At 42.0% G+C, this 24,672-nt stretch overlaps 1 protein-coding gene across 1 annotated transcript; it reads right to left on the bottom strand.

Moving 5' to 3' along the window:
• Positions 1-6,588: 6,588 nt before the first annotated feature.
• LOC148138164 (putative G protein-coupled receptor 139) lies at positions 6,589-15,432 on the bottom strand. The gene is made up of 2 exons (XM_087981858.1): positions 15,294-15,432; positions 6,589-7,496 (listed from the first exon to the last, which is right to left on the bottom strand). Exons 1-2 carry the CDS (start codon positions 15,430-15,432, stop codon positions 6,589-6,591), a joined length of 1,047 nt encoding a protein of 348 aa, XP_087837984.1.
• Between the last annotated feature and the right edge of the window lie 9,240 nt (positions 15,433-24,672).

The raw sequence follows: 24,672 nt of genomic DNA, 5'->3' as shown, positions 1-24,672 counted from the left end.
ACAATCGCATAAATAACAAGGGGGACGTATCACCTGCGCTCCACCAGAGGCTAACTGATGATGTAGTATGGTGACAAAACTATAGAAAACGAAACTTGCAGATCAGCGAGCAAACGTACATCCAGAACCTCAACCCGAACTGCAAATATTCTCAAAAACCTGCTAGTCAAATTTCCTGTATACCATGCCTCCTTACTTTCTGAATGAGTCTATTATGAGGAACCTTACGAAACGTCTCAATGCAATCCACTTTTGCATTCAGCTCAGACTTCGGGTTCGCAATATTGCATTCTGATGCCACTGGGTACCCATTTAGTAGTGTGGAAAACTCAAGCTGAAATTCAAAAACTTTTATTACTGAAATGCACAAGGTTCTATTTGAATTTTGACAGGCATGTCATACATTTCAGGTAATTTGTAAACGACAGACAGTAATAGTACCTACACTTTTAATACATCTTCCTGCATTTCAGGAAGCTGTTACAGCAGTATTAGTTGACTGAATAGGAGCCCTACCTCAGCCAAAATTTGGGAATCAGTATTTGGTACCAATAAACGATGTGTCAACTAGATTTCCAGAGCTGTCCCATTACACAATATCACAGCTAAAAGAATTGCAGAGCAATTACTCAACTTTTTTCCAATAAATACCGTCTACTCATGGAGATCTAATCAGATCAAGGTTCAAAATTTACAACAAAATTATTGAAGGAAATTATTTACGAATTAGGAATAAACAAGTCTACCACGTACCGTCCAGAATTGGAAGGCACGCGAAAAAGATGGCATCAGACATTAAAGACAATGTCCCAGTCTAGTAGTCAGAAGTATCCAGATGAATGGGATAAGGGAATTCCGTTTGTGCTTTCTGTTATCAGATACTCACATAATGGATCGATCAAATTCATTCCATTTGAATTAGCTTTAGAGCATGTAGTGAGAGGACCGCTAAAATTATATTTGATATAGATGTTACAGATGCTGTTCCGATTAAGCAGCATTCTTACGGGCATTAAAGTCTAAAGTTGGCATAGGTTCAAAAGGAGCATTGATGCAATTTCCAAAACGGCATAGTTGAAGTGAGTTACAGTAACTGGTGGTCAACCGTAGTAATGGTGACAAAACCAAAGTGGTTATGTGTGGCCTATAACAAAATCGGTACAGTTACAAAGACTGATGCTGTTCGATTCCGTATTTGAACAACTGCGTTGAAAAGGTGTGATAGGCAACTTAAGTTGGACGTATTCAGAAGATACTGGCAGGAACCTTTGTCAGAAAGAGCGAAGGCAATTTTGAATGAACTCTATCAGTTTAAAGTCATGCCAATATGTACGAACAACGCTCTGGCGACATTCGCACACTAACGAGTAGCATTATTTCCGGATTACCCAACTGTGTCAGAAATATGGAGTCATGATTTGGAGAAATATAGAGGACCTGGTGATTTTAATTCACGCATGGAAGAAACATTGGCAACATTTGTCAGACTTTGTTCAATGGTCTTTGGAAGGCAGGCTTGTTAATAAACCTAGCTAAAAGTACATTTGTCAAGGCCCAAGTCAGCTTCGTGGGCCATGGGCAAATGGCGCGACCGGAAGCAAAAACAAATGTAATTGTCGATTTCATATGCCATTGACAAAAAGAGCAGAACTAGGATTCCTGGGATTGAGTTGACTGTATCAAAAATTCTTACCAAATTTTAGTCGTGTGTCTCCTCAACTCACTGAATTACTAAAGAAAGGCAAGAAGGTTCAGTGGACAGCGGACTGTCAGAAGACGTTTGACAGCCTGGTATCTGTGTTACCTACTCCCGCAGTTCTAGCTACACCTTAAACTCTCTCCCTCTCTTGCTCCCTTTCTCACACACATGCATACATTTACGTACGAGCATTGTTAAACACACACAGACACACTGTCTCTAACACACAGACACTAAAAAAGCATCTCACACACACATTATCCCTCAATCTTTGTCACACAATCACATGCTCTCTGTCTGACACTCTGTCCCTCGCACTCTCTCACGCACTCCCCCTCACACTTTCTCCCTCACACTTTGTTCTCGATGTGTCTCTCTGAATTGTTCAGAGACTAACTGAATTGAACACAGACACACCGATACCCTCACAGACACAATGACTCCCTCGTCGAGATTATGACTCCCTCACAATCATTCAGAAATTATCGTAGACTCACTGACTGCACCAAAATCGCACGAATCCCTCTCAGATACATTGCATCTCTCACAGTTATGTCACACTGAATTCCTCACAATCACACTGACTCCCTCACAGTCACACTGATTCCCTCACAGGAACACCAACTCCTCGGAAAAGCACTGACACTCTCACAGGCACACCGACATTATTGCAGATGCACACTCTCACAGTATCACCCACTCTTTCAGTCTCAGTTACTCCCTCCATTTCGCACTGAATATCGCACTCTCTAGCTCAGTTCCTGACAGTCATACTCTATCCCTCACTGTCTCACTCTTTTACAGCCGCTCGCTCACAGTCACATTCGATCCCTCACTGTCACGTCCACTTCCTAAATTGGACTGGAAGCTCCAGGAATTTGTTTATTGGCAATTCTGCTTCCTTTTAAATGCAGAACATTTGAAGCAAATGTGTTTTTTTTTTGATAAAATTATGTTTTCTGCATAAAACAAGGCGGAGACGAGGTAAATTCTGAGACAGATCCTGAACAAGGTTCCACACCTATTATTCAGTGGATGACCTGAAATGTCACGTTTTGTACATGTATGTCGCTCTGTCTGTTTGAAGCTTGAGAAGTAAGCAGGATCTACTGAAACGTCTAATTCTCTCAGTGCAGTAACTTCAAACATATTCAGGAATTTTTATCTTCATCAATCGAAACTTGCACATTATTTCTAACAGAGTTCTACATATCCTGCTTCTCCATTTCAGACTGATATCTTTGCAAGGCAGGAATGTCTGAATGAATACACCTTTTGTCACATTTGCCTTTCACGTGTGCTGTCAGATTTACACAACCAAACTGAAGGATTGTCTGTTCCTTCACCCAGTTTAAAACTTTAATATTGAGTTTATATTGTCCCTTCTAATTCTAAAATCCAGAACCAGTTCACTTCGCGCTGAGATTCATCTGTAGGAGGCTGAGAGACATACAAAAAGTAAAGTGCGTTTTAATCTGCAAACCAGGACGAGTAATTAGAAGGTGTCAGTCAACTATTTAAAGTTTGGTCACAGCAGCTATTTTATGGTAGAATAAACTGATATCAGAGGAAAGTAGAAGATAGGAGCAGGAGGAGGCAATACGGCCTTTCCATCTGTCACCATTATTCCGTTACTGATCTTCCAGCTCAATAGCCTGACCCTTCATTTCTCCCATAACCTTTCAGCCCATTTGCACTAAGTGCTACATCTAACCGCCTCTTGAAAACATACACTGTTCTGGCATCAAATACTTCCTGTGATAATGAATTCCAGTGGCCCACCATTATTTGGGTGACGAAATGTCTCCTAATCTCAATCATAAATGTCTCACCTCGAATCCTCAGGCAGTAAACCCTGGATCAGGGCATATGCACCATTAGGAACAGCCTCCCTGCATCTGCCCTGTCTAGTCATCTTAGAAACTTTATAAGACTTTATGATACCTTCCCTCACTCACTGAACTCCAGTGAAAGTAATCCTTACCTGACCAATCTCTCTACATACTTCATTCCAACGTGCCTTGAAAGAGCCCGATAAACCTAGTCTCACTCATCTTATAAACAGGGAAAGGCAAGAAAGAATGTGGACTTGGGAGTCCTTGCTCAAGTCAGTTCAATGTTGACAAACGAGAATGGTGGATGAACAGCAAATATTCAATGGCAAGGCAGTAAAATGACACAAACACACGGTTGCATTATTCAAGGGTGGGATAGAAATGAAGTTTTGAGGCAATAATACAAAACACTGGGATAGATATAAAAGTTTCTTGCTGTTTTTGGATGTAAGGCTAGAAACATCATCTAAATATCTAACAATGCTCTGAAACATATCAAGGCTAAAATGAAGGAACAACGCCTAGAATGTCTGTACATGTGTGGATATCAGGTGAGGATGGTAGAATTGCTCACCAAAGGGCAACATTGAGTCAAGTTCTTTTTTTCCAACTATCTGGAAATGATTATCTTTGTGGAGTTATCTCACCCAAAGCCTACTCTGTTCTGCGAGCAATGCCCGGTCACACGATCCCCTCTAATCCTCTGGGAATGGATCTTTGGCCTACCACATAATTAGTCCGATATCAATGGCCTCCTACTCCACCCCATCTCACTTGCCATAGCAACAGTCAGTTGTCCCACCCACATTGTTCCCCTAGCAACGGTCTGTAACCCTACCCCTCTGTTCCCACAGCAGCATAATAGTCACATACAAAATCTGTTCCCTCAGAATTGGCCTGTGTAGCATCTGTACTCTGTTCCTTATGAATGAGCAATGGTTCCACTCCCTTACTTTCCCAAGGAAAGGTCAGTAGTCCAACCCAACTCGGTTCTCAGGCTATATACCTGCAGACCCTTCCGATTCTGCTTAACGAGCAACAGACTGTGGCCTATTCTCAATATTTTCCCAAGCAGAGGCCTGCAGCACCACAGCCTGTACAGTCAGATCTGATTGCACCCACACTTCCTCCTTCAGAAAGGATTGTGGCAATGCACCCACACTATTCCAAAGCAAAGCCTTTGAAACCACCTGACCCACCTTTCTCATAGCATCAGTGTATGATCCCGCAAACACAGTGTTCCCCTGGACACAGAAGGAGGCTTAAACGACGACCGTTTCGCTTAACAATGGTTTCCAGCCAAACACCCTCTCTGTTCCCTGAGCAAAGGCTTGTTGCAATGTTTCCACGCTGCTCCCCAAGCAACAGACTGCATTCTCACGCTCACTCTTTTTCCCAAGCAACGGACTGTGGACCTACCCACAACCTGTTCTTGAAACACCAGTCAGTGATTCTGCATCTAATCTTCTCTCTTAGCAAAGACTGCTGGATCCATCACCTTTCTATTCCTCTTGTGGTCATATATCCATTTCGATTGCCGAGCAACTAGCAATTGTTGCACCGCTACTCTGATCCCACATGAACACCCAACGTCATCAGCTTCCTCTGTTATCCTTTGCAATGTTTATGCTCTCACTACCTTGCTTTCCTGTCAGAAATGGCCTGAGAATCTGTACCTAATCTGTTCCAGATAGGCCTGTGAACTATTACTCATTCTATTCACCCAACAATCGGCTGTCCACCTTTCCCCAACCCTTTCTCCAAGCAATGGCCTTTGTGCACATAGCCACTCTGCCCCCCAGCAAAGGACAGTGGTCGAACACCAATTATTTTCCCCTGGCAACGGAATGTGGGCCCATCCCACATTCTTCCAAAGACAACATTCGTCAGCCCCACCACCACACTGTTTTTCTGACAAGGGTTCATGATCTTACACCTGCTTTTCTTGCCCTAATAACTGGCTGCTGGACCACCACTGCACTGTTGCATTAACAACAGGCTTTGATCACTTCCACATAATTTTCCCTCGGAACAGTCCATTGTCAAAACCATCCCCGTGAACAGCTACGAAAGCCAAGTTGTTCCATATATATTCTTTTCCCTTAACAATTGCATCCCTAATTTGAGCACGTCCCTGCTTTATTCTCCGAGCAACCGCCTCTGAAAACATCTTCACTCTAACCTTGTAGAAACTGCCTGTGAACTCATAACCATTCTGTTTCCACAGCAGCAAACAGTAGTTGCACACAATGTGTTGCATTCACAGGAATATTGTCCGACGCTCACCCTTTGCCCTAGTAACAGTCTTGGTCTCACATACAGAGTCCACGAGCAACTGCATTTTGCCGAAACCCCACACTCTATATGTGCATCCCGTTCTGTTCCCCAAACAACAGATTGCGAACGTAAACGCACCCTGTTTATCCAGCAACAGAAGCTAAGAGGGTGTTGGAGGTGGATAGGATTTGAAAGAGAGAGAATGGAGGAGGTTCGGGGAGAGCAAGACGAAGAGACAGTGAAGGAGAATGGGGGAGGGAGATACAGTGAACAGCAATTACAAAATAAGAGGTGCAGTGAGTACAAATGAGAGAAATTGTGAGAATGGGAGAAAGATACGAATGGAGGGGAACAGAGAGAAAGTTGAATTCTGCTGAGGCCAGGACGGAGTGTTTAACACAGAGGTGAAAGCAAGGACAGAATGACTTCAACAGAATTCTTGTGTCCCCTCCGGTTCCATCCCCTTCTCGGATGACAAGGACATGGGTTAGAATCTTCAGCTCAGCTTCTTCAAAGCAAAGACAAACTCTACTGTTTGACACTTTTTAATGAACGTTTTAATCAGTTACGAATTGAAATTATGGATACAGTCAGGTGAGAGCAGTGCCTTGTCTGGCTGGCTCCTGAGTTGAGAGAAACGCTGAGATATACCCCTGTAATCACCTGTCAGAGGATAAGGACGGACAAACCAGTACGGTCCTCAGTCCATTACCATATTGACAAGCTGCTTAACTGCTGAAACATTGAATTGAAATATGAAAATCCTGAATTGATTAATTAATGAGTGAATTGGATTGATTTATGAATTTGGATAAGGGGATACTTCAGCATATTCTTCAACTGCTGTCTGAACTTTTTCTGGGTCACAGCATATATCGCTGTGTTTGTGCAGCAACTGAGGAGCTGCAGCATGAAGCCTAATTCCTGCACAAATGGATAGACAAACACAGACCTATACCCTAAATACCACATCCGGTTCCATATAGAATACACCATCAGCATTGACCATAACAAGATGAAATTGCCCGAGATCACAAACAGCAAAATTATGGATCTTTGTCGATTTCGCATTTCTGTGTCACACTGACCGTCCCCATTTGTGTGAGCACGCAGTCTCTTGCGGGCTCTGCTGGTCACTAAAATGTGTCTGACGGTGAAAATATTGAGTAGTACAATCAGGAGAAATGGAAGAGCCGGGTTTAGGACGTGATGGAGGAACTCGATTGCAGTCCAGACACGAGAGGATTGAACACTGCTTGCTATGTGACAAAACCAGGGGATGTTATCCAGATTATACAGCCCTGACAGCATGAAATACCAGAAAATGTTCTTTAAGCAGCTTAGCACAGTCACTGTTCCAAGAACCACAGCCGCCGTTTTCTCACTGCAATATTTACTTTTCAGGTTCTGGCAACAAATGGCTACAAACCGATCAAAGGTGAAAGTGACTGTGAACCAGACAGAACAGTCAGTTGCTGCATAAAGCAGAACGGCGTGGATATTACACACATGGATGTACCACAGGAAAGTAAACTCTTCCCAATAAACAATGGGAATGTGTCTCAATATCAGATCGAGGATAATGACCAGTAGATCCGCCACTGCCATGGCCCCCAGGTAACGACTGACACAGCGAGACAATCCACAATCTTTATGAAGCAGGATGAAGATTGTCACTCTGGTAACTGTAAGGAAGGTAAACAAAGAAATTATGCATCATTTCAAATGGCTCACTGTATTTAGAGATCTATTGAAATTATTGGAGCTGTAATAACACAGCGCATTGTCTGAATTACTTTAGAAATGTGACGTAAATACAAGAATCCCTCCTTTCCCAAACACGGAGACGAACATTCATAAGAACATATAGTTTCTAAGACACTGTCACACACTCTATCACTTGCAAGTAAGCAAAGGTTATTTCTTTTGATTTCCTGACAGGAAAAGTGAAAGTCGTTCTTAACTGTTTTGAACGGTTCAACCAGTTCCTTCCAGACAAACGGAGGTTGGAAATTCCTGTCTTTCAATCTCAGTTGTGGTCGCCATTCTGTCCTGAAGAAACGTAAACAGAGACAAAAAAGTTCACCCCATTAACTGCCTGAATGTACTTCGAAACAATGTGTCCTTCTCACTGCACCGTGATGTCTTTCTTGAGAATCATGTCTTTTGGTCAATTCACTGACTTTTGGCCAGTGACTAATACCATCAGTTGAAGAACGCTCCATAGATTGTTCCACGCCTTTTTCTTTCCAACTGTTCTTCTCTCTCTTTGGGATTTCTCCCCAAGTATCGTTTACTTTTTACCCCTTGGTTCTGGAAAAAAAACAACTGACATTTTCCTCCGATGATCAGTTCTCAAGGCAGGGCACCAGACTGCATGGCTACTTCATAGAGCGTCTAAATTCTATCCGCAAAAGTGAACCAGAGCTTCCAGCTGTCTTACACTTGCACACACGAACCTATTCCCTGTACATCATCTTTCTCAGGCTTAGTCCAGTGCTTCAGCGAAGCTCACCATCATTTGGAAAAGAAACATCTCATATTCTTCTGAGAGAATTTGCAACACTCTGGACACAATATCAAGTTCAAATTCACAAATAAGAAGAATTGAAAGATAGGTGTCAGAGGAGTCCACTTGACTCGGTGCGGAGCTGAATGCGAGAGAGCAGAGAGCAATCTAGAAAGGTATGTGAAATAAAATTTTACCTCGTGGATTTGTGTTCATTCCATATGCGTAGCACACTCGTTGCAAAACAATTGTGCCTCAGTTTCCATTTTACTCTTTCCACTCTAACCTTAAACTTAGACCCACTCACCCTTGGTTCCCAATGCTATTAAAAATGATGAGTGCATTCAGTCTATCCATGCCCCTCATGACCTTATACACTTCTATGAGGACCTCACACAGTCTCCAAAAAAATATGGAAAATGTATAAGTTTATCCAAACTCTCTCTAAAAATGAGAGTGTTGAGTCCTGGCAACATTACTGCAAATTTCTTCTGCACTCTTTCCAGTTTAATAACATCCTTTCGACAGCAAGGTGGCCCAACCTGAACACTTATACTCCGAGTTCGGCCTCATTAACGTCTTTTTTTTAGCTCTAACATAATTGTGCAATTCCTGTACTCAGTGCCCTGATCGATGAAGTTCAGTGTACCAAAGGCCGTCCTCACTGCCCTACCGATCTGTGACTCCACTTTAAGAGAACTGTGAACCTGAACTCCATGGTCCCACTATTCTGGTACACTCCTTCAGGTCCGAACATTGACCATAAAATTCTACCTTTATTTGAGGTGCCAAAACACAACGCCTCACACTTATCTACATGAAACTCCATTTTGCATTACTCGGCCGACTTCCCCAGCTGATCAAGATCCTGATGTAATTTATGATAACTTTCCGAACTTTCTATGGTATCATCTACTTTAGTTTCATCAGCAACTTACGAATCATGCCTTGTCCATCCTCATTCAAATCATGGATGTCGAGAAGAAACTTGAATGTGTGACATGAGAATGCGTTAGGAAGAGGTACCAAACAGCAATCAGTAACTCGAAATAAATCAGCCTTGATCAGTTTGACAGAACATATCATGTCGAGTCACACAGTAAGCAGTACTGGGTGTTCAGCTGTTTGGAAGCCGTATCAATGATTTAGCATAAATGCACTGTAACTATGTTAGGCGATGACGTTAAGGTAAACAGACAATTATATCATTCAAAGAAGGTGCAGAGTGTCCAAATGAATACTTGGAGGTGAAAGTTTGTAAGATCTAATATAACATGATATATCCCATGTCATTTTATTTTCAGGACGAATGTGAGGCAATATGTGAGTGAAAGGGAGAGAGATGGCAGCATTCGTGATCCAGTGTGAACTGGAAGAAACACTCTTACCCATTCAGACTTCGGAAGTTTTGCTAAATCTGATGGACTGCTCTGTTATGTTCTCAGTTGTCCCATTTCTCTCAGTGGTAAGTGATGAGCAGGCGGGGTGGGGGGGGGGGGGGGGTGGTGTTTCAAGCCCCGTATTAAGGAGATGACGTCAATCTGAAAGGCCATTTTTTTCCTTGCACGTGAAAACATGAAGCCGTTGGGAATGGCTGACTGCTTCTAAATGAAGACGCTATGGCTTTTTTCGGACTGTGGGTATTCACCAACATGACGTGCCATGCATGGGCACATTGCAACATTAGATTCTATCAGATTATATTAGATTAGATTAGATTTTCTAGATCGTGGAAACATGCCCTTCGTCCCAACAAGTCCACAACGACACCCCCCCCCCCCCACCCATCCAAGAGTCACCCACCTAGACCCATTTCGCTCTGACTGATGCACCTAACACTATGGACAATTTAGCATGGCCAATTGACCTGACCTGCACATCTTTGGACTGTGGGAGCAAACCGGAGTACCCTGTGGAAACCCATGCAGACATGGGGAGGATGTGCAAACTCCACACAGATAGTCGCCCAAGGCTGGAATCGAACTTGGGATCCTGGTGCTGTGAGACAGCAGTGATAATCACTGAGAGATCCTTCAGTCCCTCTTCTTCTCCATGATGACATGTGGACCACGCATGTCCATGTATATGATCGTAAGTACCGCTATACTGGGAAAACAAGTATACACTGGGTAGCTCCCTGCTGAGAGAGAACGCATTGTATTACCCTAATCCGCAACATATATCCTCCAACATTGATGTAAGCATCATGGGAGATGATTGATAAATTACCCATACCTGCCAGGCAATTCCCGGATATTCGAAACTGAATGAAACTGTGACTCGAGCACTATCCTCCCCCTGGTGTGAAGCTGCAAGTCGTGTTGCAGGAGGTGACACCGCTCTGTGACCATCTCCTTGATAAATCAGGGTTCCTTTACACACTGATCCTGGGTTAAGCGTAGGTTGGGAAGTTGTTCTTGGAAATCCTGGGATGGATGCATCAAATTACTTCCCTATCTCACACACACTCCAAAACACACGCACGCACGCACACACCTGTGGTCATTGCACTTTCAGATTCCAGTAGGGCGTTCAACAGGGTTCGTCATGGTAGACTGTTAAGTACAGTAACATTGCATGGAATACAGCGATAAAAACATATTTGGATCCAAAATTGGATTGAAGGTAGTCGTCAGAGAGTGTGGTGAAGGCCTACGTTTTGGAATGGATGCTTGTGACTAGTGGTGCGCCAGAATAATTGGTGCAATGTTCATTTTTTGTGATTTATATGAACAAGTCGGAAAGGGATATAGGAAGTCAATCGTTAGTGAGTTTGCAAATGACACCATAATTGATGGTTTAATGGGCAGAGATGAATGTTATCTCTGAGTCCGATGAGGCCTTAAGTAAATGGGTCGTTGGGCCAAGGAGTACCAGATTCAGATTAACTTTGATAAATGTGTGTTCCTGTATTTTGGTCTGGCAAATCAAGGCTGGACGTACGTACAGAATCAAGAGAGTTTTGCCGAACCAAGAGACCTTGGAGTACAAGTTCAGAAACCGTTGAGAATGGCTGACTGCTTCTGAATGAAGAGGCTATGGCTACTTTTACGGCTGTGGGTATTCACCAACACGACGTGCCATGCATGGGAACATCGCAACATTAGTTTAGATTAGATTAGATTAGTTTAGATTAGATTAGATTAGATTAGTTTCGATTAGATTAGAATCTCTAATCCTTGAAATCAGTCGCATCGGCAGACAGGATAGTGAAGAAGGTGTTCTTTACGATTGCCCCTTTTTGGTCACTGCACTGAGTCTTGGAGTAGGGAAATCATGTCGTGGCCATGCAAGGCATTGGTTAGACCACTTTTGGATTACAGCATTTATTTCTCATCTCTCTACTATTGGAAAAATGGTGCGAAACATGAAATGGTGCCAATAAGATTCACAAGCATGTTCCCAGTGCTCGAGAATTTGTGCTGTAGAGACCGGCTGAATATGTTGGGTCTGCTTTTCCTGGAGCATCGGAGGCTGAGTAATAACCTGAAATAAGCTAAGACAATCATGCGGGGCATGGATACACCTGATAGTCAATGTTCTTTTCCAAGAGTGAGCGAGCCCAAAACTAGAAAGCACAGGTTAAAGGTGGTAAGGGAAGCATGCGAGAAGAATGTAAGATCAAATGTTTCAGGCAGAGGATGGTGCGTGTACAACATGAGCTGCCAGAGCAAGTGCAGGAGGCTGGTACAAGTGCAATATTCAAAAGACATCTGGATGAGTTGTTGTTTAGAGCGATATGGTCCACATGCTGGCAAATGGGACTAGATTAATGCATAATGTCTCGTCGACTTGGATGAGTTATACCAAAGTAGTTGTTTCGCTGCTGCACATCACTCTGACTTTATGACACTGCGTTTTCAGAGTTTCCACTCCCTGCAGACTCAGCTCCATTTATTGCTCATGTTACAGACCTTGATGATGCACTACAGTACTCATGCTCCATCAAGAGTTGGAGCACGAAATCCTCAGGTCTCACTGAATGTCTGAGACATGTCACAGAACAACATCCAGAAAACCACCTCCAGCAACTCCACTAAATGTTCAATAATAGGAGTCAGTCAAATCCCCTCAGCTGCAAGTTGGATGTTTTGGTGTGTCCGGTAATTCACGATAAGCTTCCTCGTGTTACTGAACGCATGATCAGCTCAGAGCGGCACACATTGGCACTGAGTGCACAGACACAGACAACGTTTCAAAGACGTGAGTCAAACCTGATGAACCCCTTGTCCAACATACAACACTACAAGGGATACAGCAGAAAGTAAACAACAGCCCGAAACGTATCTTTTTATTGTTTTTGAGGTTCACAAGGCCGGTACTTGATAATCTAAAGAGCAATATAATAAGGCCGGAAAAGGTAGAGAGGGACTGGAAGATTCGTATTAAAAATAGAAACAGATACTTACTTTCCTGAGAACATATGGTAGAAATTGGGAGAAAAAGACAAGAGGAGTGCTACTAACTGAAGGATTCAGACCTGAGACGGTCCAAACCACAAGAATGAGAACATTGAATAAAGGCACCGCAAGATCTTCGCTCTCTCAACATCTGAATCTGGACCAACCCAGACACAGTAAAGAGGTACAAGACGACAGGCCAATATGGAGTGCTGCACGGACTATGCTAGGTTATTGTTCAGAAAGCTGAACTATCTGACCAGTATGGCGAGCATTTAAAAAACGCCTGCATATTGGTATTACAAGCAGTACATAACAGCATATCATGGGGAAAGTTGGATCCTATGCTGTGAGTGAAACGTGGCTCCTATCAACCTATGTCGAAATGTCGAAGAGTGTGGCGCTGGAAAAGCACAACTCCTCAGGCAGGATCTGATGAGCAAGAGAATCGACATTTCAAGCGTAAGTCCGTCATCAGGAACGTCCTGTCCCTGAAACATCGATTGTCTTATACGTCAGATATTGCTTGACCAGCTCTGCTTTCTCAGCGCCACACTCTTTGACTCAGACCAGCAGCAGCATCTGCAGTCCTAAATTTCTCCTCTAAATTGATGTCTTCAAATCTCCATTGTACGAGTTCAAGGTGCGTGTAGGTGTGTGTACGTGTGAGATTGTGTCAGTATGAGTGTGTGTGTGAGCGTGTGCGTGCGTGCATGTGTCTGTGTCTGCGTGACAAATCGAGAGAAAAAAAAGCGAGTGAGTCTGTGTGACTAACTTGGGAACCGTGGTATATGTGAGGATCATTGTTTGTGAAAGTACGTGAATGAAGGAAATTAGTTTAAAGATGAACTAGCAGGAGTTGGGGTTTTCAAAAGAGATAGATGGATGGACATTTAATGGACAGATAGGACGATGTCATTAAGAACATTAACATTAGTGTATTGCCGAATCTAATAACAATGCAGATATGTTTTCACAGGAATGATCGATAGAGGGGATTTCTGGTGTCAGTTCGGATGGAGCATCGAATCAGAATTTATTTCTACACATTTGAAGCTGGCAGTGTCAGTTGCAGATTATTCGAATCAATCAGAATATATTTCCCTGCTGAAATTTTAAATAGAAGTTTGGATGAGCCAGTCAGGTATGTTCTGGATGCTTCTGGAAATAAAATAAGGAAATGGTCGGGCATGGTGTCGGAAATCAACTCATGGTCAAAGGGATTACAACAATTATAGGTATCATTACAATGGCCAGTGGAATCTGTGCTGTTCATTTTGACATAAATGATTTGGAGAAAAACATTGTTGTTAAGATTAGTTTTTGGCAATGGAACAATTGGTGGAAATGTGAAAAGTGAGCAGGATTGTTAGCGGATCAAACAGGAGGTACAGCGTTTGAAGACATGGGCAGACCAATGGCAGATGAAGGTTTAATTGGAAAAGTATGACGTGATACATTTTGTTAGGAGATGTACAGGTGATAATTGTAGAGTAAAAAAATGAAATGCCGGGTGATCTGTGTGGGCAAGTCCACGGATCACTGAGGTTGGGAATGCAAATAGCTAAGATCGTAAAAATAAGACATTTGGCATAGTTGGCGACAATGTAAGGGACATGAATTAGAGCAATAGTCAAGTTATACTGCAGCTTTTTAAAACATTAATTTTAAAATGCACATTTGGAATATTGTGTACAGTTCTGATCACCACATTACCAGAAGGACATGAATGTTTTGGAGAGGGCACATAAAATAATTTAACGGTTGTTTGTTGGGGGGATTACATGTTTGAATAAAGTTTGGGCAGGCTGCGTTTCCTTACATTGGAATGCAGGTGGTTGAAAGGGGAAACTGATGGAAGTTTATAAAATTGTGAATAGCATGGATAGATTCGAAAATATGAGGCTTTTTCGCAGTGTGGCGTGGTCATTTACTTGGGGACACAGGTTCAAAATACAGGTATGCGGGGCAATTAAGTTAGGTGTGCGTGCCACGTTTTTCCCACAAAAGATGTTGTGCCTGGAATGCACTTCCAGAGGAAGTAGGGGAAGCAAGAAAACAACGATCAGCATTCAAGAGGTATCTGGACAAATACATGGATAGGAAGGAAATAGAGTGATACACATCTTGTAATTGATACAGCATTAATATGGAAGGACTGTATTGTTCATTATTCTTTGTTCTAATTGTGAATCGCCCGTTTCAATCTCATTTATTTTCCAGAGATGGGATAAAGTCAGAGGTAGGAAATGAAACTTGCATCCAAAACACAAGACAGTGAACTATAAGTTCTCAACATTAAATAACAAGGGCAGTGATACAATATATTGTGTTTCACAGATGGAACTGAGTATGTCAACACAGAGAGACCTACAACGGGCACTGCCTGAAGCAAAGATGGAGAGAATGAATGAACAATTTCACTGATGCATAAAATAGTGGTTTGCACGGTGAATCTCTGGACTCAGTGTCTCAGCAGGAACAATAAGTGTACCAAGGAGTGGAAGCATGAGAAGTACAATCAAACAGTCACACATAGTTTATCAAAACAATATTTGGACAATGAGACTTACGAGGGACACCAACGATAGCCAGGATGGGATAATAAATGTATTGAATAATGAATAGTACAAGTTCGATCCGACGTGATAATGGCAACCGATGATAGTACGTAGAAAGATACCAAATTCTCCTGGCTAAACTCCTGTCCATTGCTGTAAAATTCCAGTCTATCATTCTCAAATTATCACCCATTTTTTGATAATTCCAGTTGAATGTTCTCGGATTCTGATCTCTTCTCTAAATTTCTCCGCAGTTGCTGAATCCTATTAGTGGTGTGGGTGATGCTTCCTCTCGTACTATTTGATTAGACATCGAACGGAGCTCATTTATCATTTACAGATATAAAGCCTCCACTGGCTTAATTAGTATCTGTGGAGACTTGCATTAATAACAGTCTCTAAACAAACAGTTTCAGTTAACACCTTCCTTGTATCACGTTACATATCACAATGAAAGGGAACATTTAGACAGTCTGACTGAAATGTTGAGGGTTGCTATGGGATGGACCATAAATCTTTGAAACGTTTTCATCTTTCTTCCTTGCTTTCAGAAACAGTGTCAGAAGACTGCATATTTCTATCTGGTCCACTCGCTTTATACAAGGAGACAGGGATAAAATAACGCCCCAGCTGCATAAAATGACTTTTTCCAGGAATTGTTGCAGACCAGAACGCCGGGCAACGATATTCATTACACATTGTCTCTGTGTAATGCTGCTCCACGTTTTAATTAGTGTGTTATTAAATTCTTTCATAACCTTGAAACATTATTCAGAGCATTCAGATTGCTGTTTGGGAACAGAGGGAATCAATTGTGTTCCCATCTGCCAGTGACAGTGGGTTAAGAAGACAACATTCAACCCAATGTTTCCGATTATCACTTGACGAAGTGGAGCGCTGGAATGTTGCCTTATTTTGTAAAATGTATCGTCAATATACAGAGAAGTATTGTTACAGCTGTACGAGTTGCTACTGAGATGATACCTGGAGTAGTTTTTATTATGTGTGTTTATGTATATGAGAAGGGAGGGCCTCCATCAAAAACAGTTGAACAGATAGTCATCATCCATGGGATACTGTGGTATAATGTGTTACAGATGGACTGAAGGCGGACATTAGACTATCAAGACTGCTACATACTAACAGCAAGAGGCCATTCAGTCTATCTAGTATGTAACAGAGGGACAGGGGGAGGCCATTCAGCATCTTAAACCTGTTGCAGCGGGATAGATGGGACCATTCATCCTGTTGAGCCTTTCACAAGGAAACAGGATGACATCGTCTACATTTAAGCCTGTTAAATATTAACTATTAGCTTTTTAAAAAAAATAGTTTTGGATGCTTCTTATTCTTATATTACCTTTGAAATTCTAATCTAGAATGTGACGAATTTTGAACATATTTGAAAGCAATTGGAAAGTCTGACTGGGAAAAACGATTTGCGGGCAAAGAAGGATGGTTGGAAAGTTCGGTGTGTTCAAAAATAAGATAACGAGAGTCGAGAGACAGTGTTTTCCCGTCAGTGTGAAGGACAGAAATGGAAAGTGTAGAGAATGCTAGTTGAGTACAGAAATTGAAGCTCCGGTCAGAAAACGAAGGAAACATAGTATAGGTACAGTCAGTTGGGATCGAGGGAATCCCTAATGGAGTATAACGGCAGTTGGATGATACTCATAAGAGAAATCAAAAGGGCAAAAAGTAGACATGAGATAACTTTGGCAACGAGTTTTCAGGAGAATACAAAGACATTTCGTAAGTACATTAAGGACAAAAGAGCAACGAGAGAGTGACTAGGTTCCCCTAAATATCCACAGGTTCTTCTATGTGTGGGGTCGCAGGGATGAGTGAGATACTAATCGATTAATTTGCTTTAATGCTTACTGTGGATAAGGCTCTGGAACTAGGGGAAAAATAAATAGTGACCTTTTGAAAGTTTTCATTTTACAGCGAAGGTGGTAATGGATATCTCAATATGCAAAATGTGAATCAATGCTGAAAGACTTATCATGGGCATCCCAGAAGCTTGTGGGAAGCTAGTGAAGTGAATGCTCGGTCCCATGTTAAGTTTTTAATATTTTGGATATCCACAGGAGAGGTGAAGGAAGACAGGAAGGTGTCTAACGTCAGAAAGTTGTGAGGAAAAGCTATGGAAAAATAGACCAGCAAAGCTGACATCCGTAGTGGGCATGTTGTTGCAGGGGATCTGATGGACTGTGAGGCAGCAATGTTTCCAATCAGCCATCGTGTCGACTTGGATTGAAGGTTCACCGTTTCTTCATGGTGAGGTCTGATGCAGACAGGGGACTGAAGAAGGCTTTTGGTACATTGCTTTCATTGGTCAGAGTTTTGAGTATCAGAGAAGAAAGTCATTTTGTGGAACTGCAGGGCACTGGTTCGGCCACTTTTGGAATACTACATTTAATTCCATAGGAAAGATATGGTTAAGCTTCAAAAGGTTCAGAAAAAAAATGCATGAATGATGCCAGGTTTGGAGTGTTTGATCTATCGGGAGAGGCTGAACAGGTTGGGTATAATTTCCCTGGGGCGTCGGACCCTTGGGGACTCTGGGGGTAACTTTACAGAGGTTCATGACATCATGAGGAGCATGGATACGTTGATCAGCCAATGTCTTTTCCTGGGTAGGGAAGACCAGAAATGGAGGAACTAAGTTTACACTGACAGGGAAAAGATGCAAAAGGGACCAAAAGGGCATCTTTCTCACATGAAGGTTGGTCCGTGTACGGAGGAAAGAAAAACAGCTTCCAGGCGAAGTGGTAACGGTTGTTTTCGTTGCAAAGTTTAAAATTCATCTGGATGGATTCAGAGAAGCAAGGGCCAAATGCTGGTAAAAGGGATAAGAGTAGTTAATGATGTTTGATTCGGATCGACGGGTTGGATAGAAGGCTCTGATTCCCTGCTGTGTAACTCTATGACTTTAAAAAGGAGGGGACCATTGAACTATTGAGAGTGTCAAAGTGGTGCAGGAGGAGGCCATTCGGCCTCCGCAGCCAGTTACAGAGGGACAGAAAAAGCCCAACCAACTTCAAGGTCATGTTACACAGGGAGTGGAGTTAGTCGTCATCCTCGATACCCTGTTACAGAGGGACAGAAGGAGCGTTTCGCCTCTCAAACTCCATAAGCAGAACATGAGGAGTTCACTAAATTTCTCGAGACGTTTTACACAGGTTGGATGGTTTGAGCTATCAAGAGTGGATGTATACACCTCAGCTATTTTCCCAGGCGCTTCGTTGGCTAATGTTTGGCCTTATACAAATTTGTGCAATCGTGAAGGGCATAAATATGGTAACTAGTCAATGTTTTGCCCCTGGGGATGGGAGTCAAAAACTAGATGCATTAGGTTTTAATGTGAGAGAGAAGGAGCGAAACAAAATATTTAAAAGACATTTGGATGGGAATATACACAGAAACGCTTGAGGTAAGGTCCAAATGCTGGCAAATAGGACAAGATTAATTTAGGACGTCTGGTCAGCAGGGAGTTTCTTTTTCTCTGAATTTTATTTCCATGCTTCATATCTCTATGAAGGGCCAATTGGAGGAGACCAGTTAATTTCTCAAGCCAGCAACACAGTAATAGGAGGAGTCCATTCTGCCTCTCGAGACTGTTAAAGGGGCCGAATGAGGCCAATCAACCTTTCAAGATTGGTAGACAATAGAAAGAGAGGGCCATTCAGTTTCTGAATTTTATCATATCAAAGCAGAGCCAATCAGCCTGTTTGCTTGCTCAGTAACTCAGAAAATAAGAAACAAAAATCTATCATTCCGATATTGAGGATGTTTTACAGAAATAGGAGATAGGATTTCAGTTAATAGAAGCTGCAAGAAATGTGAAGAGGACATTCAGTCCCTCAATTCCATTCCACAGAAACAGAAGGAGGTCACATCGTTATCCAAGCCTGTTACTCGGGAAAAGGATTTAGGCATCTTTTTTCACAAAGCTGTTGCATAGGAACTCGAAGCAGTCATTCAATTGCTCGCGACTGTTACACAGAAAATTTAGGAGGCTAGTAAGACCGCAGGATCACATTGTGTTTGAAGAGAGGGAGGTGACTCCCTCCGCACCAGTTTTCGACACGAGGAGAGGAGGGGAATTGGCTTGTAATAAACAGAAGTATCTGAATAAATTGCAAAAGTGGGCCTTCAATTCTGCTCTGCCATTCATTAGACGATGGCTGATCTGATTGTGGCTCCTTATTCATTTTACACATAATCCCCTTTCAGCCGCTTCTCCTCCATTCTTTGCTCATTTTGCAGATTCAGATGCTTGAATACAGTCACCGTGACGTTTCCACAGTGGGTCACGAGAGCCCCTGGTCTTCCTGAATATCCACAGCATCTTAAAACGCAATGACAACATCTGCACTAACTTTTCAATTCAAGAATGATGTCAGAGCATTCATCTACAAGTTCGAAGCACGGTCTGATTCAATGACAATTGAGAGGATTCCACATGTTACTGATCACATGATCAGCAGAGAACGACCAATACAGGCAGCAGCAAACAGGCATAGAAGAAGTTCCAAATACGTGTCCCAAAGCTGCTGAAAGCCCTTGTCCATCACTGAGGACCTCACGGACATCTGTAAGTGATAGAAAGCACGAGCCACATTTTTGTTTGGTTCAGAGCTTCTTAATGGTGAGACCTGCTGTTCTATGGGGAACAACACTAAGGCCAGGGAAAGATACAGGGCAAGTATTCTAGTTAAAACTAGACATTTGCTATATTTTTTAAAATGCTGAAATATGTGGGTACAGAAATGGGACAAGCTGGGTGAGTCACATGTTGGAGGATATAAAGAAGAATGAGAGCATAAATTAAAGTAGATCTGCTGAAATGGTTAGTTATATCACATTCTGAATCCGTCTTGATACCACAAACCCCGACAGGATATATGTTAATTTTGGAGCACTATGTAGATCAGACTTGTGCTGCTCAAGCGAACATGATAATCTGCCCGGAATGGGACATTGTGCCGAATGCTCTAATGCATTAACCTGTATTCCGAGACGAAATACCTGTCCAGCTGGAGGAGCACCAAGTCATCGCTTGTCTGGTGGTGAGAAGCTCACGACCTGTGAAATTCCTGATGTGCATCAGGTCGGTCTGCACCACCGCACGTTGCCCTCGAAATAATTGCAAGAGGGTAGATTTTGTCTCACATCTCCTGCTGGAAAGTGCCTCTGCAAAGGAAGTCTGGAGTAAGGCGCAGTGTTTATTTCTTTCTTGCGGTATGTCCAGAGCAGCACTGTGAGACAGGTCTGTGTGCTCATTGGTTTGTTCTCCAATGGGCACAAGGAGACAGCTCCGTCTGGAGGACTAACAACTCTGTGACCGACGGTCTTTGCTCTGCCCGAAAGTTGTTTGTCTTCCAGAACACGGAGTTGAACTCCACAGAGTGTTGCAGACTGGCTCAGTTTCACGTCCAGGAGTACGTGCTGCGGGACACACTAAAGATCGGGATAGCTGCCACGAGGCACAGGTGGAAAAGGCCACTGCCTGAGTTCTTTCTGCTGAAGTAAATTGAAGTCTGTTCAGTCGTTAGACTCCTGTAGTATCTCAATGCATCCAAATATACATTTGCATGTGTCTGTGATACCCTTTTCCTAGGTGCATTCAAACTCCAAATTTCGTTTGCTTCCCTGAAAGCCTCATCCATGATGAAGAGCTTGTGTTCAAAACGTTGATCTCTTGCTCCCTGGTCGCCACTTGATCAGCTTTCCCATCACCACACACTTTCAATCTGATCTGCAACATCTGCAGTCCTCACTTTCTCTTGCTTCCTTGAAATGTCACAATACAGAATTGAATTGCTTTTGTGACTATGTATGGATTCGAATTTTTTTATGTGTGTGAATTACGTATTTTTAAAAAATAAAATAGTAATCGTGAAAACCACAGTAATGCATTGATCTATGAAACTGGACTTAATATTTCTCCAAGTCAGATCCTTTAGTCTTTCACTGGAGACAGTTTTTACTGTATCTCACCCCGTCCTATCCGTTTCTTGATACTGTTTGATGGGGACGGTGCAGAGGAAGGTTCGCTATATATCTGTAACTCTGTCTCTAAACCGGTGCTGACTCTGTTCTGGGATTCTTTGAGGAGGACAATGTGGGAAGCATCTTCATTAATATCTAAACCACTCTGAACGTGGTCTATTTGGCAACGGTCAGTGAAGATTAAAATTCAATTGGGAATTAAGCTTATCCATCCCTGCCATCGGATTTTTTTTATATATGGGTACAGAATGGAGGAATATATTAATCTGTATCTAAATCTGTGTTATTTGTGTCCTTCAATGATTCTGCTGGACAGGTGTGGAGTGATTTACTGAGAATATAAGCCATGTTTAACGTGGGCTGCAAATTTGATAAATTCTGGATCAAACCCCATGTTATCATGGGACTGTTTTCAGGGAAAACGTGGCAGTGATTTAATCAATGCCGAACCCCATACTGAACATGGCCTTATTATTTGAGAAGTGCCTGCATTGAATGATCTTTACTCGTAATGCAAAATACTGAAGGACTGTTCCTGGAATATTTGATGGGGACAGTCCAGAGTAGTCTTTCAGCATCTGTGGAGAGAAGGCAAATTTAAAGATCTGAAAGAAGGGTCACCAGATGTAAAACTTTAAATCTGGTTTCTCAGAACATGTACATCCAGATCTGCCGAGCTTTTCCAGCAATCTCTATTTTTGTGTCTGACTAAGAGCATCTGCAGTTATTTCTTTTTTTTAATTGAACTTTAATTTTATTTGTAGTTTCAAGTAAGAGAACAGGCACCACACAATATCTAATTACTTTCTGCGTCTATCGTGGGCGAATTTAACTTGGAAAATGTTAAAGGAATTTTAGTTTTGTTTTGAAAGTGTATAGAGAGATGTATTGAGAATGTTTGATTGTGACAGTGTGTTGTGTAATTCAATGATTATTTAATTTAGTATTGAACATAGCCTGGGAACCTGAAAGGTGCGAGTGCAGAAATAGCTTTATGCTGCATCTAAACCTGAGGTGTACCTATTCTGGAGTGTTTCATGGTCACAATGATAAAGACGGCTTATTTTCCATTTAGTATTACTTTAAAAGGGAAGGGGATTTAATTCATAACGAATTCTGTGCTGTCATTGATTTGGCACTGTTTGGTAGACAACAGTGTAGATGCAAAGTTAACTTGTTTCTAACCGTTTCTGTATCTGTCCTAAGGCTGTTTGATTGTAACATTATAAAATGAGCATTTTTCTGTATTTCACTCATGTTATAACTATCCTTCATTTTTCGCTGAGGACAGCGCAGGAGTGAGTTTTGATCTGAGTCTGATGCTGTGATTAACTTCGACTGGAATCTTTTGATGCAGGACAGTTTAGATGTTGCTTCCATTGTATCTTATCCCATTGTTTACCTGTCCTGTGAGTGTGTTGTGCAGTCACAGTAATTCCGATTTAGACAATAAGTTACATCATGTTGAATGGGGCATGCAAATTTGGAAGTTGCTACCGTAGTGGAATCTTTAACTTGTATCTACCTCCGTCCTGCATTTCACCATCTGTGATTGATGTTGACATTGCGTGCAAGATGTATTGAATATCTTAGGTCATGCTGAACATGGCCGAGAATTTAGAAAAGACTAATGGAAGCCTACCTTTAATGGAAACTCATTCTGTCCGTGTTGTGGAGAGATGATGGGGGCAACGCAGTGTGAGAATTATTCGGCATCTGCCTTTTTGCTGTATCTGTCACATTTGTCTGGATGAGTACAGGTAACCGTCCTCCACCGACGTTCAAAAGCAACAATTTGCACTGTCAGCATGGTATCATGCAGAAACTCACCAAGACTCCACACACAGCGCCTCTCACCTTGATTGGCATCGAGGTGGCAAGGTTGGCAGATACATAGGAACAATAGCATGTGCAAGTTCTTTTCAAAAGCCATTCACCAGCACTATTTGTAAATATGTCTGCGTTCATTCAGTGCCAATGTTTTAGCATTCTCCCTGATCACATTTTAAGTATTCATATCGAAAACGGAAAACAACTGTTCAAGAAATCATCTCACTAACACTTTCTCAAGGGAAACGAGGGAATGGCAATGTATAATGCCTTACAAGCAATGAAAATGTACGCGAATCTGGACTGTAGAATATTCAGACACAGTTAAGTTCCTGACATGACAATAATTGTGAGTGCATATTAGCAAACAATATACATGCAAATGAAAATAATTGTACATTTTCAAAGCCTTTGCACTTGATAATTTGATCTTGGATGCAGTAACCTGACTCATCTGATCGAATACCCTATTGTGATTTCTGCACTATTTTCACTGCATTCTGGCCATAACAGTTGAGGGATTCCATATAGAGCGCAATGTGGTGCAAGAGTCCATCACCTTTATAACACTTCCATTCAGCATTGGAGCGAAGTTATAGAATAACACAGTTTAGGTCATTCACCAGAAGTCATTCACATAGATGAACTTTCGAGCCATGGTTGTTCACACCTCATTTATATTAATGTTAAATTATATTTGGACTAGCACTGAGAACTGCACCATGTATTTCCTTATTTTTCAGGCACGTCTCTGACTGGTATGTCTTGAGCTGTTGTGTGGATAACTGTCTCGGTCCAGCTCTCTGGACAGATATAAGAGATGGTCAATGTTCTGGAAGTAATAGTGAAACTCGGTAGCACTGTGTCTGAATTCAGGCGTTTTGAAAAGTCATTTTCAATAGATTTGCAGACTGTAAGATGGTGTGTTCACAGTTGTGAACATAAATCAGCTGCTTACTTTGGTAACTATAATGTGTAACAATCAAATGCTTACTCTGCTAATTTAATAATTGTTCACTTCAATTAGTTTTAACTGAGAAACAATGCCGTTTAGTTTATTGTTATGCATCGAAGAAATAAACTGATGTTAGCACCTTGTTGTAGATTATATCAAACTGAACTGCGACACATTTTTCACAGACTAATCAAGTAACAGTTGGTCATTTTCGGTGACATAGCAATCTGTAAGCATGACTGTCTACCGACAACATCATCACATAGAGTGCGAGAGATCAACGGCATGGAAACAAGCCATTCGGTGCAACCTACCAAGGCAATTAAAATGGTTCCCTTTACCTACGGTTGTTCCAAACCCCTCCACAAATGTCCCAGTCACGCACCACTCTAAATGTTTCTTAAATTACAAAATTATATTCATTCCCACTGCTACCTCTGGCAGGCTGTTAGGGCACATACCACTACCTGTGAGGCAAACAAAAGCCTCTATGGGCCCTTTTGTATTTGTCGTCACTCACCTTAAATCTATCCAGTTTGAGACTCCATTACCATGGGGAAAAGCTGTTGACTATCTCATAAAGGTCTG

This window comes from Chiloscyllium plagiosum, unplaced genomic scaffold (genome assembly GCF_037043375.1).
Source record: "Chiloscyllium plagiosum isolate Xiang-an unplaced genomic scaffold, Cpla_swu_hap1 HiC_scaffold_41, whole genome shotgun sequence".
Taxonomy (NCBI): domain Eukaryota; kingdom Metazoa; phylum Chordata; class Chondrichthyes; order Orectolobiformes; family Hemiscylliidae; genus Chiloscyllium; species Chiloscyllium plagiosum.
The sequence above is the reverse complement of the archived record's forward strand: the minus strand, read 5'-3'. Positions and strand labels throughout refer to the sequence as shown.

Excerpts from the sequence above, each read along its gene's own strand:
- LOC148138164 (XM_087981858.1), bottom strand. The coding sequence starts at position 15,432 with ATGGACAGGAGTTTAGCCAGGAGAATTTGGTATCTTTCTACGTACTAT. Across the intron at positions 7,497-15,293 it reads GGCTATCGTTGGTGTCCCTC|TTACCAGAGTGACAATCTTC; the intron begins GTAAGTCTCATT and ends CCTTCCTTACAG.